Source organism: Apostichopus japonicus, chromosome 11, assembly GCF_037975245.1.
Source record: "Apostichopus japonicus isolate 1M-3 chromosome 11, ASM3797524v1, whole genome shotgun sequence".
Classification (NCBI taxonomy): Eukaryota; Metazoa; Echinodermata; class Holothuroidea; order Aspidochirotida; family Stichopodidae; genus Apostichopus; species Apostichopus japonicus.
The window spans coordinates 17,024,946-17,045,592 of record NC_092571.1 but is presented as its reverse complement, the minus strand read 5'-3'; the positions used below and the strand labels follow the sequence as shown (position 1 = coordinate 17,045,592).

Here is a 20,647-nt window from a genome sequence, read left to right as displayed (position 1 = left end):
CCACCACGGTCTGAAATTAGTTAAGTGTTATAAGTATAATCGTGAACATTGGCACTCCTCAATTAACCATATGTGCTGTCAAAGTGGGAAAGGATTAGTCGCTGCGACTCTGTCGGGCTCAGCTGAAATAGAAGTACGATTATGTTTGCTGGTGCTGGCTCTGACGAAGAATACATCGTCTCTCTGTTATCTATTCTCTTTTGTTTTCTGACCACACGGCATATGACTTTTGTCTTCTTTCTCTGAACAGTATGTACTATCAAGTGGAAAGGATTCGTTAGTGAGACTCTGGGAGCTGAGCACGAGCAGAACCCTGATCACGTATACCGGTGCAGGCTCCGATAAACAAAGGCACAAGAACAACGCTGTCTTTAACCACACAGAAGACTACGGTAAATGATAACAACTCAATCTCCAGAAATAGGTCTGCCTTAAGAAAAAAAAAAACCCATCGTAAATCATCGGTTTTTCTTGCATTGAAGTAATAAAACTTTTCAACCCCGGTAGACTTGCCAAATGGATCAAACTCAATTCTTAATGTTGATGTACCTAGTAGGTAGTGTGGTCTGCAGTGCAAATATCAGTTCTTCTACTCACCGACGTGTTGCAGTCCCCCCGTAAATTAGCGTGATCCTTTTCGCAACGAATAACAATTTCTGTCTTTTCCAGAGCTTTCATATGTGTTTGGTGGACATAGTCGTAATCTGCTATTATAAAAAAGTACTGTAGGCCTTGGCTAAGTATTGAAAAGTAACAAAAATGTTCTTTTGGGTGCACTGTTCTTGAAACATATTTCCGATTTTGGAGACAGTTGAATGAATGGAAGGCGGTTTTGCCTTGAAGATTGCAATCAATACAGGGATGCAACCTACTCAAAAATGTTAGAAGGTTTGAAAACTCCCAAATATCAACAAAATTTCAAGTTCTCCTTACAGTGTATTAATGAGTAAAAGTGACTGTCTGCCTGTTCACAGAAAGACTTCTTTTCCCCCATTAAAATTAATTCCATTAAGATCTGATGGTCTAGATAATTTTATTGGTTTAATTTAGTGAACTTCAAGGGTTTTAAGAAGTCATAAAACTGGCTCATTGTGAAAATGTCGTCTATACACCTGATGATCGTGGATGAACAACATTAGCTTGAATATCAAATTAGGAAATTATCAAATTAGTAAATTAAATTTAGTGTGCTAATTTTAAATGATAATTTGGAGGTTTCATGAGTCTTGAAAAGCTGAATATTACTAAAATGTTACCAAAACTTACTGTGCATCTTCGTAATTTAGATTATTATCAATTGGCAATTCTGGTTAGCATGTGGCTGCTCTAATCCAGATAGAACCTTTGATTTTCGAAGTTTTTTTTTTAGTCGTCCATGAACTGCTGCACAAAATCTCCATCTGGCTGGTCATCCTCGTTTCAGGTGGAAGAAAATCATATATGAGAATATACAGAGGACTTAGTTTCAAAATCAGACAAGTTTACTAATGGCTGTGATATTTTACTGTTTCCCACAGTCCTGTTTCCAGATGAGAAGACTACCAGCCTCTGTTGCTGGGACTCGAGGAACGCAGAGAGGAACAAACTTCTGTCTCTGGGTAAGTGCCCCATTCTGATTAATTAATTTCCTTAAAGTGCTACGGACACCTAGCCAATTTGCCCCATATTCAGTACATTTGTTGTGTGTGATAGTCTCATTCAAAATCTGTTGAAATTTATGGAAAAGCTCCTTTTGTTTCCAAGATATATACATTTGAAGTTTTTGATAAATCTGGGAAACTCATTAAATATGTGCAAACTCTTGTGGAGTGTCGTTCTCATCAAAATGTCTTACTTTAGCCCGTAATTAGTTAACCTATTATTACAAACCCACATATATCATTTGAATTATGTGTTGTTCCTCTTTTCAAAGAAGACAATAAAATATTTCAAAAAATTTGCCTTAGGCCAGAAAAAGAAATGAATAACCTAACAGAAAATTAGTCAGTCACTCCCTTTACATCATCAATGTGCATTATTAGCTAATTTTTTATTAAGAAAAAGACTTGAAGCTATTTTCATGATTTCTAAATGCCTATTAGAGTGATTAAGACAATGTTGTTCATATGTGTCAGTACACCGTCAAAAGACTGATCGAGGCGTGACCTAGAATTAAGGTTTTTCCTGAATTTGTTTTGGAGATTCAACATGGCAAACAGATAGAGATTTATTCTGTATTTCTTTCACTTTTAATACTGAGTCCAACCCTTTTCTGATCATATTAGCATCTTGTGGTTGGTGTATTCCTTCCTCATTGTAACTCAAGAATGGTGAAGCCAGCTTGTCCATTAGATTGATGAGCCTAGCCTATTGATAGCACAATTGATGACATCAAGCCAATTACATACATTCTCAAGTTTAGTAGCAAGTCACTGGTAATATTTGTCTTGGCAACAAAATTGTTAGAATCAAGCAGTCATTCATTTCTTGGCTAGTTAATGTTCAAGCATTCAGTAATTGTAATTGTTGATCGCAAAGATAAATAGGGTTCTAAAATATGCGACTGAACTTTAGTGTTTTTCCAAACTTTGCATCTCTGACAGAGTGTGATTAACATTGACAAAGGAAAACTACAATCTACCTCGCTAGTGTCATACAGATTTTGGATTAATGTCAAAGATATATAGAGATTGCCCTAAATCCATGCTATATATGCTTATGTGTGTACTTTGGGTAGACTACAGTGTTAGGCTAGGTATAGTATAACATTAGGCTAGCTTTTACACTATGTAGCATATACTGTTTATACCACTCGCTCAGTACGGCATTTCACAAAGTCGTTCCGGCTACAGCGAAACATGGATAATCCAAATCTTGATTATGTGGATTATCACGATCTGATATCCATCTATTTGTAATGTAGTGTAACGTTCATGCTGTATGATTGTGCATAGTTAACAGGCAAATTGTAATACAAACGCAGATAAGTGTAAATCTTGATTTTTTTTTTTTCTCAAGTTGGTATTGTCCTTCGAGACATCTGAGGCCTGGTCTTCTAGAATGCCTAAAGAGTGGTTGCTTGCCACTCATAATTTACCAAGTTATTTTTGGCTTCAACCCATTATTGAAAAGGTCATGTTTGTTGGCTTGTAGAACGTCATTGTAAGCTACTTGTGCTAAATTATGCAGTCGTTTCTTCAACCCCAGCTCTTTCCATGACCACTCCCAACCCCACAAGTTCCCCTTTCCTCAAGCCTCCCCAAACCTAACATTATTTCTGCACACATGTCACAATCTCAAAATATCTAGTGTTAATTTATGCAGTGAAAAATTCATACAAATGGTTTACTATAAAACTTCTTCGCTGAAGACGGACACAGGCGGGTATGAAATATACTTTTTGAAATATAATTTTTTGTGCTTTGTCCATGTCATCATGTGTTGTACACCCTTGGTCATTTTTTTTAATATATATTTATATACATAATACAAATTTGGAACCCGAATTTGTTAGACTATAATATGGTATGTACAGTCAGGAAAAGGGAAACGTAAGGGAAATACCCAGGTGAAAAGCATCAAGAGAATTCATCTTTGGTATAAGTGTCTGTCAGGGTCATTATTTAAGGACCTTTGGGACTATTTGTGGCTTTTTGAAGGACAGGAAGAGCTGTATGGGAAAGCCAGTTTGCATTTGTCTGTCAGACCCTTCATTCCTTCAAAATAAACTCATCACTAGTTTTATATTAGCTCTTTTAGTATCAACATTGTCATCTAAGTCCTGTAATAGTAGGTTTACGAAACAAAACACAGGTTTTGTAGTTTTTGGAGAGGCTTGACAACCTGTAATATACACCATGGCTGGTTATTTATTTGTTAACTCTGAGAAATGTTCTTTTAGTTAGCAAAATTTGTTTCAACATTTTCTGCATGTCCAGGTCAAAACCACACCCTAATAGCATTTTTTAGTGCAGAGATGATTTTTTGTTGTTGAAAATCTGGCAGTGGCAGGTGTCATCAAATAGAGCTTTTGAAGAAACTACTGTGATGACATCACAGTCCACCCACTGTGGTCCACTTTCTGGAGTAAGCCTCCGTAAGGGATAGTTTACCCACATAGTCAAACTAATGTGATGACATCACAGTCCACCCACTGTGGTCCACTTTTGGAGTAAGCCTCATTAATGGATAGTTTACCCAGTCAAACTAGGGTTATATTCAATCAAGCATATCTCTTGAGAGTTGAAAGGCAAGATTTTTAAATGGGGTGTCGGTCTAACAGTGTGGAATGTTTTATCTTTAAAAGATCAATGTTACATTGTGTGTCACAGAAATGTACCTCGAGACTGATCATGGATAAAAACCTGTGATCATATTTTTTTATATATTTTTTTTTCTATAATATTTTGTGGTTAAAGGTGTACTGGTGACCCTGCTCAGATGTCACAGTGATTCTTTTTATACAACTCCTTTCTTCCAGACCGCCTTTACCTTTAAAAACTACCTCTCAGGGTTCATGTAGTCAGCCCTCAATTACGGGCATTGCTCACCTGTGGTGTAATGTTGAGCACCTTGCCAATATTTTGGCAAAGACTTTCATAAACTAGCTATTAACTGCTGTTCACCTCTGACCCTATTCTAGCTGCAATGAATGGAAAAGGGTTAGTTTTCTCAGAAGAAGGCAAAGTGTGACAAAGGCTTGACAGCAGATAACAAGCCAAAGAGGAAAAAATATATAACATCATTGTAGGAGTATAAAAGTTATCATTGGCTGTATCCAGGGGTTCTGGTATCATTAATTCTTCCACTTGTATTACAACTTTTGCCAGGGGTTTGAGCGACTGGGTACATGGAGGGCCTATAGAGAGGTCAACATAAAGGAGTGTGGATAAATGTATATAGAGGATGAACTCATGGAAACCCCTCCTCCTCCTCCTCCTCCTCCTTATGGTGTTGTTTTCTCAAATTTGAGCTAGTCTTGCCAAGGCTACATATATGCTTGTTTTTTCATTCTTTCAAGCGTGCATGCTCTATCGGTTAAACTTAACATGAACTAGCTTCCCATAATTAGCTGCATAGAGATCACTGAACCCAAGATATACTGTAGAGGTACTACTTTTTCAGTGCAGGGGGGGGGGGGGGTGGGTGAGGGTAAAGTTTTCTCTCACAGAAGCAATAAAGCTGACCCTGGATGCATCCACATTTGAGAACAGGTGGTGTATCAATGACACAAAGAGAGAGCCTTAAGCATGTGTGTGAAAAAGGGTCACATTGATTGTTGATATAAAATCAAGTAGTTAGAGATACTAATACAGTCGTCTTTGGAAATAAACAGTTGTGTGTGTCTGATGTATAACTGCCAAAAAAGTTAAGGCGTATACCAAACTGCTTCCACATGCTCATTGTACATTGAAAATCTGCAAATGAATTTAACACTAGTAAAAACCAACTGGGTCTTAAAAATCGATTCCTTTTTCCGTAATTTTCATTTTGTTTTGGTTTTCTGTTCATGCTTTGTTTTTGTTGTTGTTTTTTTTTCTGAGAAAGGGGCCACTCTAATATTTCTTGTGGTTTAAATATTGTCCATATTTACAGCATTTCTTGCAGCTGTGAACCCATTCTGTTCATATTGTATCTGTAAGAGATTATCTTAAAGGTCTTGTTCACATTTGAGGAATGCAAGAGGGTTTTTCCCTCTGGGAGGTAATTAAGCTCACCCTCGATGTGTCCACATCTGTCCATATTTGCTATTCATCTTGCACATAAACTTTGTGTGTTGATGTTGTTGTTGTTGATGTTAAAAAAAGCCAAGAGATACCAACAGCTACCTCATGCTCAGTGATATATTGAATCCCTCAGTGAAACACCATCAGTTAAACACCATCAGTAAAACACCAAACACCTATAAAACACCAAACACCTATAAAACACCAAACACCAATAAAACCTCTGCACATAAACGTTGTGTGTTGATGTTTGTTGTTGTTGATGTTGAAAAAAGTCGAGAGATACCAACACTACCTCATGCTCTCTGATATATTGAATCCCTCAGTTAAACACCATCAGTAAAACACCATCAGTAAACACAAAACACCTATGAAACACCAAACACCAGTTGGGTCAACAAATAAATATTTTCCTCTGTACTTTCTGTTCTTGTTGTTGTTTTTTTCAGTTGTTTTTCTGAGAACAGTGCCTCTGTAACACTTCTTATGGTTACTTGGAGACTTGAACTCCTGTTACATCTGTACATGAATTTCTTGAAATATGAAGTGGTTGTTCTGTTTTGAAGTACCCCCTTGTTATTTGCTGTCTGAATTTCACTACTAATGTTACACCTCTCACACAGTGGCGAAGCGTCCATACAGTCGGGGGGGGGGGGAGGGCGGATGCCCCCCCCTGACGGACTCAAATGGACTGCTGGCGCCCTTTTCAGCTTTTTACTACTTTTTACTTATTCGCGATTATTGACTTTTTTGTTGCGCTCTCATCTACCTATTGACATTTGTCACATTTTGTTGGTGTAATTTTCTGACAAAATGGCAATGGCACCTATTTATTCTTCGTTTATCTGCAAATTAATAGCAAGGCCCGGAAAGGGTCATTTCCTGCTATCTAGGGAGTATCTTTACTCAAAAAATTTCTGTACGCTATGCGCCAACCTGTGGTGGCGCTCCGCTTAGTGTCGAAAGCGCCCCCCTACAGACCATTCCCGCCCCCTCTGACCAATACCCCTAGCTCCGCCACTGCTCTCACAGGTGTGTTAACTTCAACCATGAGTATTTCTGGTAGTAGTAGCAGTTAGTAGTAGTAGCAATAATATGTGAAGGGACCCCCCTTTGCTTCTGTGGTATGTGAAAATGTCTTCTAAGGTCAAACTTTAACTTTTGTGAGCTCTTGATGGACTCCATATCATTAGGGGCTTGGAGCTTCCCATTCTGAAATAGTTTTACAGATCTGACAGGCAGGGGCAAACAGATGTTTGTTTACATCGTTTTCTAAGTAACTAGAAGCCTTATTTGGAAATGTACATGGAGTGTTCAAACAGAATTCCGATGATGTTGATAAACAGCTTTTAACTAGGCTTACTGTACTTGTTCAGCTCTTGAAATCACAGTGAGAGACCATTTTATCGGGATTTGTAGTAGTCATCAATTTTTGTTTTGATAACAAACGGATGTGTAATCTTAAGTCCCTGGCTAAGAATTAACATAAAATAAACCTGTCAAAAAAGAAAAAAAAAAGGCAAGAAAAATTGCTGTCATTATATGATGCTGATGGTAGTGCCCCAGAAGAAGGATATGGGCATGGAATTTAGGGGCATGCTCCAACAAAAGTTTTTTTTGTCCCTGTCTTTCCCAACTGATAGTTTTGGTACCCAAACAGGTTTACACACACACGGTTAGTATGTCACTGTAGGGTTTAAAAAAAAAAATAATAAATAATAAAAAAAAATAAAATAAAAAAAAAGGATATACACTGTAGGAGAGATGTGTAAGTTGAACAGTGCTGGCTATTAGGGGGGGGGGGGGATACCAATTTACCAAATTACCATATTATGGGATATTTAGTTGCAATGCAATCTGAATTTGATGTAAACAACTAGTTGTTGTCAATCTGGAAACCTGGAATTTTATGGGGAATTGCAAACACTAAAGAGAGAGTCATGCATCACTTTTGATCCATCTTAATCTTGCCCTATTTGAATAGCTGCTTGTCAGGAAACTACAGTAGGGGTATATTGCAAAATCTCCCTTCTTCCAAGAAGGATTATATGAACTGCTTAGTTATAATCACAGATATGTATGTTTTAGATTGTACAGTATCCAAGTACAGTATACATATGTGTGATGTTACACAGTAATGTTAGAATAATGCTAGAATTGCTAGGTCACAAGCTAACACAAAATACTAACTCTTTATCAGTTTTCTCTCAAATCTTCAGATGTGTAAGTTGAACAGTGCCGGCTTTTGAGGGTGATACCAATTTACAATATTATGGGGTATTTAGTTACTATCTGAATTTGATGTAAATAACCAGTTGTTGTCAATCTGGAAACCTCCACAGTTGAGTTTAGTCAGACTGACTCAGAAAAGTCTCTCTTGGTTTTTTTGTTCATCTCAGGACTTTGGATTTTCTTCTCCCTCTTTGTCTACCAGCATGAAGAAGATCTTACTCTTGTGTTTACTTAGCAGCAGGAATATAAGGTCATGTGTATGTCAATTGTCAGATAAAGTTTAGAAGACATCTGATATAAATGGGTCACCTCCTGAAAAGTGCCAGGAAATCAGACAAAAAAAAAATTAACTTTTTCCAAAAGTCAATAGGGCAGAGCTCTGCATTTGTTAAAGTTTTACATGTATAGATATTTTTATGTAATTTGAAAGCTTGAATGGAAGTTAAGAAACTTCCCTTCTAAATTATCTTGTATTTCATGAAGATATGGGTGACATGGTTTGGAGAGAGAGGGAGGGGGGGGGGAAGGTGGGGGTATGTGGAAGAAGGATAGTGTTGGTGGTATGTTTGTCGTTGCTTCTGGTGCTTGCTTTTCTACCAGTGGTTGTTTTTCTAGGCTCCCTGTCAGGTTACCACACCATTCAAAATGTTTGTTTATTTTCTTCAAAGTGATCTCAGGTCATCCAAAACAGTAAGCACATTGAACGGATAAAGCCATCGCTAGTGTCAGTGGAGTATGAGATCATAAATGAATTGTTTAATGTGTTGCAGTTGGGGAAATGTTCAGAGGCGAATTATTTTCTTTTTTTTAATTCAAAAGTATTCATTAGCACAACCTCACATTTATACCTAACTTATTACAGTCTAAATATGCCTCAGAGTGCACCAGTTGATATATATATATATAAAGTTTGAATTTTTATTCTAGGGCAGGACCTCCACCCCCCCCCCCAGATCCCTTGCCGAGGGACCACGCAGTCACAACAACCCCACAGCCATACCAGCTCATTCAAAAAATTTGTAGATTAGCCTACAGCACGTCCATGAAGGTTCATGCCCCTACCAAATCCAGTCAGGGGGGAAACTGGAATTTGGTATCTTCCTCTCCTCCTCCACCCCCTCCCCCGCCCATGCCCCCTGCCCTCTCATCCCACCTTTGAAATCCTGTGCATATCCCTATTCTGTTGAGTTTTGGATTGGTACATATATAGTTGTAATTCTGTTGAACAGCAGTTCCTTAAGCCAAAATAAAAAGGTTGAAGTTCACAGTTGAATGGCAATTTAAAAGAATATTTTTTGGCAATGTTTGTCTAACATGGGTGTACCTGTCATTTCTTACTGCTGTGGTTCAGTCAATATTTCTATTATGTCCAAGGGTGCCATTCAGTGACTGACCCTGTTTGAGGCCACACAGTGTATATTTCCAGGAACTTAATTTGAGTCTTAAACCCCCCATGGAGTATAAGTGGTTGACCAATTGACCATCCAATTAATGGATGAAAGCCTGAAGGTGACCTTTTTTCTTTTGTCTGTATTTACATTAAAAAAAATTCATGGGGAATTGCAAACACTAAAGAGAGAGTCATGCATCACTTTTGATCCACCTTAATCTTGCCCTATTTGAATCGCTGTTTGTCAGGAAACTACAGTAGGGTATATTGCAAAATCTCCCTTCTTCCAAGAAGGATTATATGAACTGCTTAGTTATAATCACAGATATGTATGTTTTAGATTGTACAGTATCCAACTACAGTATACATATGTGTGATGTTACACAGTAATGTTAGAATAATGCTAGAATTGCTAGGTCACAAGCTAACACAAAATACTAACTCTTTTTCAGTTTTCTCTCAAATCTTCGACTTGTTCTTTTTTTTTTATATTTGATTGATATGGGATCAAAGCCTACTTAATGTACAAGTGTTTCATGTTTAGGTTCTGAAATTTTTTAATACACTTCAATTCTTCAATTCAAATTTATATCTTATATAATCGTACAGAGGAAGACATTTCACGCAGTGCAGTAGTAAAGTAGCATAGTATGAAGGATATTAGAAATCAGAAATACTGTTAACGAGGCTAGTGACTGTAAAGAAAGAGGACAAAGTAGCCTCAATTTGATAAAGACATTTACAGATTATAGATAAGAAAGAGACAGGACAGAACAAAAGTGAGAAAAAAGAGAGGAAAAGAAAAGGAAAAAGAAAAGAGATGAGTAAAGAACAATATAATTAATGAAAAGAAGAAAGAATAGAAAAACATGAGAAATAACTGATTAAGATGAAAAAGAAGAGATTAAGATGAGAAAGGAGAGATTAAGATGAGAAAATAGATTAACATGAGAAAGAAGGGATTAACATGAGAAAGAAGAGATTAACATGAGAAAGAAGAGATTAATATGAGAAAGAAGAGATTAACATGAGGAAGGAGAGATTAACATGAAAAAGGAGAGATTAACATGAGAAAGAAGAGATTAACATGAGAAAGAAGGTATTAACATGAGAAAGAAGAGATTAACAAGATAAAGAAGAGATTAACATGAGAAAGAAGAGATTAACATGAGAAAGAAGAGATTAACATGAGAAAGAAGGGATAAACATGAGAAAGAAGAGATTAACACGAGAAAGAAGAGATTAACAAGAGAAAGAAGAGATTAACATGAGAAAGAAGAGATTAACACAAGAAAGAAGAGATTAACACGAGAAAGAAGAGATTAACAAGAGAAAGAAGAGATTAACATGAGAAAGAAGAGATTAACAATACATGAGAAAGAAGAGATTAACAAGAGAAAGAAGAGATTAACATGAGAAAGAAGAGATTAACATGAGAAAGAAGAGATTAACATGAGAAAGAAGAGATTAACATGAGAAAGAAGAGATTAACATGAGAAAGAAGAGATTAACATGAGAAAGAAGAGATTAACATGAGAAAGAAGGGATAAACATGAGAAAGAAGAGATTAACATGATAAAGAAGAGATAAACATGAGAAAGAAGAGATAAACACAAGAAAAAAAAGATTAACAATACATGAGAAAGAAGAGATTAACAAGAGAAAGAAGAGATTAACATGAGAAAGAAGAGATTCACATGACAAAAAGTGGTCAACATAGATTATTTTTTGAAGCGGGTAGTTGAGATGATTCCCAGGTCCTCTCATTCAAATAAACTTAGAACTTCCGTCTCCCATAAATTTGCCTTGGGAAGTAACAATTTGATGTTTATTCTTATGACAGACACCTTGGATCATCCCATGGCATCTCTCTGTATTGTAGCAGCTGTCCTGTTTTTTTTTTATTCTTTCTTCTCTCTAACAAATCCAAATCAACGAATTTGATAAGCACATGGCTCTCTGAAAGTTTGTCCATGTTCTACCCTAGTGCTGCAATGATGATGATGATGGCAAATAAAGGGCCATCTTTCCTTCCAACCATCCTTCCTTCCCCATCAGCCATCTCGCTTGACACCCATTCTCAACCACCACCCACCCATCCATCCTCTCCCACCACCCACCCATCCATCTTCCATTCCACATTTTAGGCCACCTTCAGCTAATGCTTTACAGGTGGATACATATAACAGCCTGTTACAGGACTGTTCTCCAATCCTAAGGCATGGTGCTTGCACTAGGATGGACTTACATTCATTTGCATATAATTAGCTTGATCTATCCATATCATCAGATGTCTCCCTCTTGCCTCCTTCAAGGATATCCTTCCTCCTGCCTCCTTCATGAATATCCTCCCTCCTATCTCCTTCGTGGATATCCTCCTTCCTGCCTCCTTCAATGATATCCTCCCCTCCTGCCTCTTTCAAGGATATCCTCCCTCCCACCTCCTTCATGGATATCCTGCCTCCTTCATATATATCCTCCCTCCTGCCTCCTTCATGGATATCCTCCCTCCTGCCTCTTTCAAGGATATCCTCCCTCCCACCTCCTTGGATATCCTGCCTCCTTCATACATATCCTCCCTCCTGCCTCCTTCATGGATATCCTACCTCCTTCATGGCTATCCTCCTTCCTGCCTCCTTCATGGATATCCTCCCTCCTGCCTCCTTCATGGATATCCTACCTCCTTCATGGCTATCCTCCTTCCTGCCTCCTTCATGGATATCCTCCCTCCTGCCTCTTTCAAGGATATCCTCCCTCCCACCTCTTTCATAAATATCCAGCCTCCTTCATAGATATCCTCCCTTCTGCCTCCTTCATGGGTATCATCCTCCCTGCCTCCATGGATATCCTCCCTCCCACCTCTTTCATAAATATCCTCCCTCCCACCTCTTTCATAAATATCCAGCCTCCTTCATAGATATCCTCCCTTCTGCCTCTTTCATGCATATCCTGCCTCCTTCATGGATATCATCCTCCCTGCCTCCTTCATGGATATCATGCCTCCTTCATGGATATCCTGCCTCCTTCATGGATATTATCCCTCTTGCCTCCTTCATGGATATCCTCCGTCCTGCTTCATGGATCTCCTGCCTTCTTCATTAATATCATCCCTCCTGCCTCCTTCAGTGATATCCTCCTGCCCACTTCATTGATATCCTCCCTCCTGCTTCATGGATATCCTACCTCCTTCATGGATATCCTGCCTCCTTCATGGATATTATCCCTCTTGCCTCCTTCATGGATATCCTCCGTCCTGCTTCATGGATCTCCTGCCTTCTTCATTAATATCATCCCTCCTGCCTCCTTCATGCATATCCTCCCTCCTGCCTCCTTCATGGTTATTCTCCTTCTTTCAAGGATATCCAATACCTTAACTAAATCCAGAGAAACCTACACTCATGTTATCCTCTGATCCATGTTTTGTCTGTGATACCATGTTGATGATAAAATTATTGACATAAGTAGGGTCTCTCACAAGTTTGAGATTATGAAACTTTATCCTGTCCTAGTGTCACGGATGTCAAATCAACAAATGCACTTCTTTTTTAATGTTTTTAACCAACCTTTGAGCATATATATATGCTTCCGATACCTAGTGTTTTACATCGCTCCTATCTTCCCATCTCCTTGTAGCAAAAATAAATAATTTTTCCCATCTAATCAGCATATAAAAATATGTAACATTTTAGCCCATATTTGATCTCTGTCTCCTCCCCTTCCCCTTCCCCCTTCCCCCTTCCCCCTTCCCATTCCCCATTCCCGAACAATCTGTTTTGTCTTATACATTCTCATCAATCAAGTGGGTTCTTACGCCAGTGATGTTTTTTTTTTCTTTTCTGATAACAGGAGGTTTCTGAATCAAATCTCTTCCATCTGTAGAAAACATTGAATCAAGGGTGTCAGTCCTTCCAAAGGCTGATTCATCCACATTCCCCCCCCCCCCCCTGAGATCACTGCCAACACCTTAGCTGGAAACTGATGTGACCCAGATCTGAATTCCCATTTCTAAGACAAAATGATATCTTATTATGAGTTCAGATCCAAATATTTATTGCCTATAGGGCCTTTTCCAGTTAAAGCAGCAGTTTTGCATGCCGTCTGCTGGATCTGGAGATATCTATTCTTCAAATGTACATAAATTTCTGGCACACTTTCTCACCTTTCTTATATACATAAATGCCTTCTCACAAAGTTTAGCACTCTTGCTCTACCCTATTAAGAGTGCAACTGGTTTATATACCCATTTGGCACTATATGGGTACACCCTTAGCCACCAGTCACTTTCTGTCACTCTCCCCTCTTCATTTCTACCACCCCCCCCCCCTCCCAATAAAAATTTGGCTAAACGTGAACATTTTCAAATCATGGACTTGCTCTACCATGTTCAGAGTGGAACTAGTTTATACCCATTTGGCGCTTCATGGGAACACCCTTAGCAACCAGTCGTTTCCTGTCACTCTCCCCTCCTCATTTCTACCACCCCCCTCCCTCTACCCCCCCCCCCAATAAAAAATTGACTAAACGTGAACATTTTCAAATCATGGACTTTATTATCCATGCGAATCTTCCAATTCCTGGTTTTCCAGCTTTTCACCAACTTTTGTTGTCAAAGATGGAGACAGGTAACACCTCCCCCGTTCGTAGTTTATCCAAAAACTGGTGAGCTTTGAGATTTTCTCGAGATGTTACCCTACAATCGATCGACATGTCAATGTCGTGTAGTTAATGGTGGTTTAGACTATTAGTAGCTACTAGCAAAATCGCACTGTCATGGCCTCTGAGATTTTGTATCGATTGAATCTCGCCGCATTTTGACAAAAGGTACAAGCCAAGACTTAATTGGTCCTGAAATTTGGTTTAAAGGGTGTGAAGACTCGCGCAAAAAGAAACGTCTAATGCCGGTAATCTGACCTAGTTTAGAATGAGGTAACAGAAGTGTTAGACACCACCATGGATCCCAGAAAATACACACACACAGCTTGCTACCATCGGTAATTAGACACTAGTGTACAGTCAGTACATACAGCTGCAGTCAATACCCACAGCACAGTGTACAAACAATACAGTGATGGACATCTCAGGTCCAGCTAAAGATAACAAGGTATCACATTTCATTACTGTACTGTCTGCATTTTGTAGCGACACGAACAAAACGTCACTTGCAAGCAACGGAAAGTTGAACTTTTTCATAATGGCCGCACACGCTCTGAGGCGAGTCTTCAATGCCTTTAAAGAAAAAAGAAAAAAGTTTGACCAAAAAAACGGTACAATAAAAACTGCTTTAAAAAGAATCTAATCTTCCATCCATTATCCCATCTTCTGTCTTTGTCTTGGGTCTTCCACTCTCTACTGTGAACAGAAAGAACTATTTGTTGGTCTTTTGACTAATACATAAACTGACCTAAGAATGAACTATGCTTTCTATTAACAACGCCTATTCCATCTGTGTCGGCTGCCTGTAGTAGAATGAACTCTCTAGCTTCAACATACATGTCTGAGTATATATAGCAAATATCACTCTGCACTTTCCTTGACTTCTGATCAACCCTTGTCCAGGGGCTGTGGCTCCCTGAGTAAACATGTACCACTTTGGAAAACGACAAAAAGAAAAAGAAAGAAACAGAAAAAATAGAACCAGGTGTGATATTTCTGTCCTATTTATAGTTTAATCTGGTGTCTATAAATTTCCTTAAGCCTTCTTCTCCCACCAGTATTATTATTATTTATTTTTTTTTTTCGTCTTTTTTTTCCTCTCTTCATAAATTTCCTTTAAATGTGACAACTTCCTGTGATTCCGGCAATAAATACTCCTCTAAAATATTCCCTTTTTTCTTTCACGATTTGAAAATTGTCACGAGTGGAGGCTGCAGGTTGATGCAGCACTGCAAAAAAAAACCTCCTCTACTTTTGGAGGGATAAGCTTCTGTAAGCTAAAGTTCATCAGTAATTTAAAAACAAACTTTTTTTTTAACATTGCTGAGAATTTCTCAAATTTATTTATAAAGTACTTTCCTGGGATATTCCTGATCCTTAAGATTGATCCCAAGGGATGATAGGGGATTGAAGGCCCTATCACACTAGGCATTTTGCAACGCGACATGACCATAAACAATGAAATAATGTTAGTGCTTTATAGGTAGTGAAGACTTGTGCACAAAGAAACATCTGCTGCCGGTAATCTGACCTCAGGTGTAACAGAAGTGTTAGACACCACCATCGATCCCAGAAAACACACACACACAGCTTGCTACCATCGGTAATTAGACATTAGTGTACAGTCAATACATGCAGCTACGGTCAATACCCACAGCACAGTGTACATAGCAGCAATGGACATCTCAGGTCTATATAAAAGATAACAAGGTATCACATTTCATTACTGTCTGCATTTTGTAGCTACAAGAAGAAAACTTCACTTGCAAGCAACGGAAAGTTAACTTTTTTCAGAGGGCGGCACGTTGTATGGGGCGAGTCTTCACCCTTTTCACTCTAGGCGTGAAGCAGCACTTCACGACACGCCACCATAAAACTGAGTTGAAAAAAATTCAACTTTTTTCGATCATTGCTGAGCGACTTTTTTCTTGTGACCAATCATTGGTTTTATAGGAACAAATCTGCTTTTTTGACGCAACAAAGTTTAGTGCATTTTTGCAAGAAATATATACATATATGTAAAGGAATTAGCTGTCAAACAGCAGATGGGATAATTTACATGTAGATTTGTGAAAGACTTGCATGATTTGTACAAATGGTAGCAACAGTCTTTGTTGTGGCTTGTGTTGACTGCTGAATACATATATATGTACACAGTGCACAATGGAAGAGTGAAGTAAAGTAATATGGTTTTACTAGTACTAGAGTAATACACATGCAATCACTGTTTGAATGACCAGTTGCATACATGTATGGCTGTTTGCATGTGGCCCTTGCGAAAGCTGGCTATAGAAATTGTACAACATAAAACACTGCTTTACACTTTAATACCATCGGTTGGAATGAAAAAAAATGTCATTTAACTCTAAGTCAGTGGTATAGTTCGACCATGATATCAGAGTATTAGTATTGACACTTCCAAATGAAAAACAGGGAGGGGGAGGGGGAGGGGTTGGTGAGAGGGTGGGGGAAGGGGATGTACATTGATATCACCACATCTGCCATTTAGACGGTGGAACATGGTAATGACTGTACATTGTTTAATTTATCATCCCACCCATTCTCTCCTCTCCCCATAAATCGAGACAAAAATGTGCACCATTTTTCTGTCAACTTTTCAGTGGCTTCCGAGGAGAGGCTCTAATTACGCTGTGTACCAGACTGGTTAGTCCAGCCGCTGTCATTAATTGCCCTCTGATGTTTAGTGTAATTTCCTCCAAGACCAACAAAAGAGAAAGAAATTTAAAGTGAATATATATAGAAATACAACGTGGACTGCTCCAGTAGTGTTGAATGGATCTAGAATATACCATTTGAACAGATTCAATTTGTTATCAGTCCTATTTGCAATCTATTCATGAATAGCACCACCAATATCTCAATTCATTCTGCTAGGTAGTCATAGGTACAGTATGTGATATATTATTGCAGTGGGTTGACATCTGATTTATTGTATGGTTCATATTGCTAGACATATCAGTTTACTGGGAAGCTACAGTATTGTAGGTTAATATTGATAGTGCTGATAAGCATCCTCTCCTCCCCCATACCCCCCCAACCCCTCCCCGTCATACCTTCTCATTGTAACTCTCCATATTATTCCTGGTTTCTTTCCTATCTCTGAACCGACAGGTCGATCATATTAATGCCACTTTGAATATCATGAAAAATAAAAATGTTCCTTATTAACATTGAATGCAGTGCATTCTGGTGTTAATGACAGCTCTCTATGAGTTCACAGTAGGGGGTAGAAGGTTTTAGGACCCCATAAAAAAAATAAATAAATAAAACCATGAAATTGGTTGGATCCAAGATTAACTAAAATGTTTTATGACCTCAAAAAGCAGTCAGCAGGTAGATCCCAAGCTGCGGTTACAAATCTTTTCCTTTTCCAGGAATAGAACTGGCCAGCAACTTCCAGAATAAAACTGACTTTATCTGGTAATGTTAGGTTAGTGTAGCTTGAAGCCTGGGAGTAAAATTCCCAGGGACCTAGATTGAATTGAATGAATATGGAAAGCGTAAATCATCGCTAAATTCAGGGAATCAAGTTCAAAGAGAAGATTATAAAGTTTTGTTGTCATATTTCTGTGAGGGTTTTTTTTTGACAAAATGTCAGAATAAAGTGACTATTCCAGCTCCTTTGGATCAAAACACCATTTCCTGGAATATTTGATTTTAATCAGTGCAACTTATGCCTTCATGGGTGTAGTGAAGAAGAGGCCATTTTTGTAAATTTGAGTGATATGCAATATATATGCAATACGCAGTAGTAACAAACCTGCCAAGAAGAGGATGTTCAATCTGACCCTTGTGGGGGTGGGGGTGTCATCCACCAGTAGAAAGTAAAGTTTAGACATTAAATGTTGCATTCTGAGGCATATTTGGCCCATGAATTAGATTTACACACAAGGTTGCACTACATACTTTTAATTTTTTGTGTGGGATAGGGAGGGGACTAACCATGACCCCCTCCCCATCCCCCTTGATCCACACCTGTAAGTCTATTTGATACTGCATAGAATTTTTCTTGATTTCAATTGATTCTATATACAGTATTTATATATATATATATATATATATATAGATAGATATAAATACATAGTAAGTGAGTGATTGGAAGTAAACCAGCCAATGTTTGGTTTTTGCATAGCTTTCAAGCAAAAATAGCTCATCTTCGGTGCATGATCACCGAAAGTGGCCATATACATACATATATCTATGTCTATCTATATATAAATGTTCACACACACATGTTTTGTTGTTTCTTTCAGGTCACAATGGTGTTGTTAAATATATCCTCCACTCAGCAACTGGACCTGGTCTTCTGACATGCAGTGATGACTTTAGGGCCCGCTTCTGGTACCACCGAGGAAGAGACTGACCCTGTTTCTTCTTCTCCGTCCACTCAGCAGCTACATGTACAACCACGTAATAGTGCATGCATGGTGATACTTCTAGGCAGACGGTCAGAGGATTTTCCAGCCAGAAGATAAAATTTGACTCTCTTTGCAACGCATGAGGTTTTCATTCCATAGAGCCCTTGTTTTTTTATCGTTTTTGAATTTTGTGTTACTTTTTTTTTTTTGTACAAATATTTTGCTTCAATCTATAATGGTTGAGCTTATTGTACTTGTATCTATTGAGAGAAGAGAAATATGACACACACTGGAAAACAGCACGCCCAAGCTCAGTGGTGTAGTAAGGAGCATGCTGGCACTGGGCAGCAATAGAAATCTCCCTCCCCCCCCCCTAGTATTTAAGAAAATACACGAAAATGTAAAAAAAAAGAAGCTGAATTGAAAACTTGTCTTTTTAGATTAGTGCAGATTAGTGGTCATATTATTTCAGTCCAGGCTCTGGGAATTCGCACCGGCCACACAAGCCTAGTTACGCCCAACCAACAGAGAGGAAGTTCGTCAGGGAAGGATAGAGTTGGGATTGGAGGTCGGTTTGGTAGGTGGAGGTGATGATGGGAGATTATCCAGTGTAGAGCAGATTAGGGTAGGGGGAGATGTGGGGTCAGGTAGGTAAGGATGTAAGGGTAAGGTACAGTAAGTAGGGGAAGGGGTGAGAAATATCGGTAGTACGAGACTTAAAGGAGGAAAGTCAAAAAGGGATGGGTAAGAGCAGGGTGATGAAAATCTTTGAGATTGCTAGCAAATAATTTGCTTTGGTCATTGATTGAGGGGATTGGTATTGGTGTCTCTTCTTACGTTACTTTTTTGTATTCTCTAAAATGTTCTTATAGGATTTCAGACAATGCTATCAGGAATTTTTTTTGTAGTACTTTTGTTAAAAATGCATTTGGTAAACTTGATACCAAAGGTGTTGACAAAGGTGACAAGCAGAGGTATCAATTATTCCCACAGATTTGTTTGTTTGTTTTGTATCACCCATAAAACTAAAAAATATCCGTAAATTGTTTGTAGTATTATGGAAATATTTGAAGTATATAACAATCGCTTACACTCAATAATTGAAGTATATAACAATCGCTTACACTCACCTCCAGAAGCAAAAAGAGAAGAAGAAGAAGAAGCATACCTGGGTGTATAAGGGAAATCTAGGTTGGTCCCTTTTATGTTGTAGATATTGCCAGAATCTGAATAACCACCTGACGAAACACATTTGTTAGTGTTTTCAAGATGTAAAAACATGTGTCATAGACCAAATAAAGAAAAACACCAACATGATTAGCTCACTGTATCCATGTTTACTTTTTGTTCCTCAGTATTTAAGATTTCTATGAAACAATTTGAGAGTGTTTAAATTACTCATTATAGCAGTTAGTGAACTGTGTGTTTCCCAACTCTGATATTCCCCTCCATCTACCCTCCTCCCCCATCTTGCTTCAGCTATCACTTTAGTGTACAGTAATTGTGACACACAAAAGCCACAATCATATGTTAAAAGGTTATCCCCCTCCCCCCCACTCCCCTCACACATGTGTTTGGACCCTGTTGTAGATGCCTTTCTCTGTGCCCACCCCCATATACTTGATGTGTATCCACTTCTCTTGGGTAACTTTCATAGTTACGTTTTACATTTGATTGGTATTTAATGTAGTTAAAAGATTTGGAAGTCAAATGTTCTGGCTGCTTAAGCCTCAATGATTCCTCCTGCGGTAAACTTCACAGGTATCATGAAAATATATGGGGGGAGGGGAGGGGGGAATCGACAAAATGGCTTAAAGCAGATGTCACCACATGATTAAAATAATACAAAGAGGGGGAGGGGAGGGGTAGAGAATGAGAAAGGAAGGTATTATGAGGAAGGAGGGTAGTTAAATTTTAACGAACCCACAATATAATCCAGTTATAATACTGAGGCGTAGCTATAGGCGGTTCATTAAGCTAGTGTCCCTCCCCCCCCCCCCCCTCCCCAATCTCAAGGAGCCAGCAAGAGTTGCTTCTCATATTTTGAGCTAGCAGATTACATCTGGCAGTCTACGAAGTAAAGGTATAGCCAAACGGAATCTTCAAGAGCCCCAAACTGCAGCTCCCATTTTGTCGAGATATGAAAGATAGATGTGCGCCACTGTAGAAATACTATGCGTTATGAATACAATAATATAATACAAAACCACAGTGTATTGAAATTTCAAATTATTAGAGACAAAAGTTTCCATATGATATAAGCAGCTTGAATTAAAAACAACCTAGAC

The 20,647-nt window shown here is 38.4% G+C and overlaps 1 protein-coding gene across 1 annotated transcript in view; it reads left to right on the top strand.

Annotated features, from left to right (window-relative positions):
* The window catches only part of LOC139975507 (cleavage stimulation factor subunit 1-like), a 28,840-nt gene extending 9,164 nt beyond the window's left edge, over nt 1–19,676 (top strand). Inside the window, exons 10-12 of the mRNA XM_071983482.1 lie at nt 251–392; nt 1,518–1,598; nt 18,255–19,676. Coding sequence (XP_071839583.1) covers nt 251–392; nt 1,518–1,598; nt 18,255–18,364 — 333 coding nt within the window. The 3' untranslated portion in view covers nt 18,365–19,676. The remainder of the gene's footprint in view (nt 1–250; nt 393–1,517; nt 1,599–18,254) is intronic.
* The last annotated feature ends 971 nt before the right edge of the window (nt 19,677–20,647 follow it).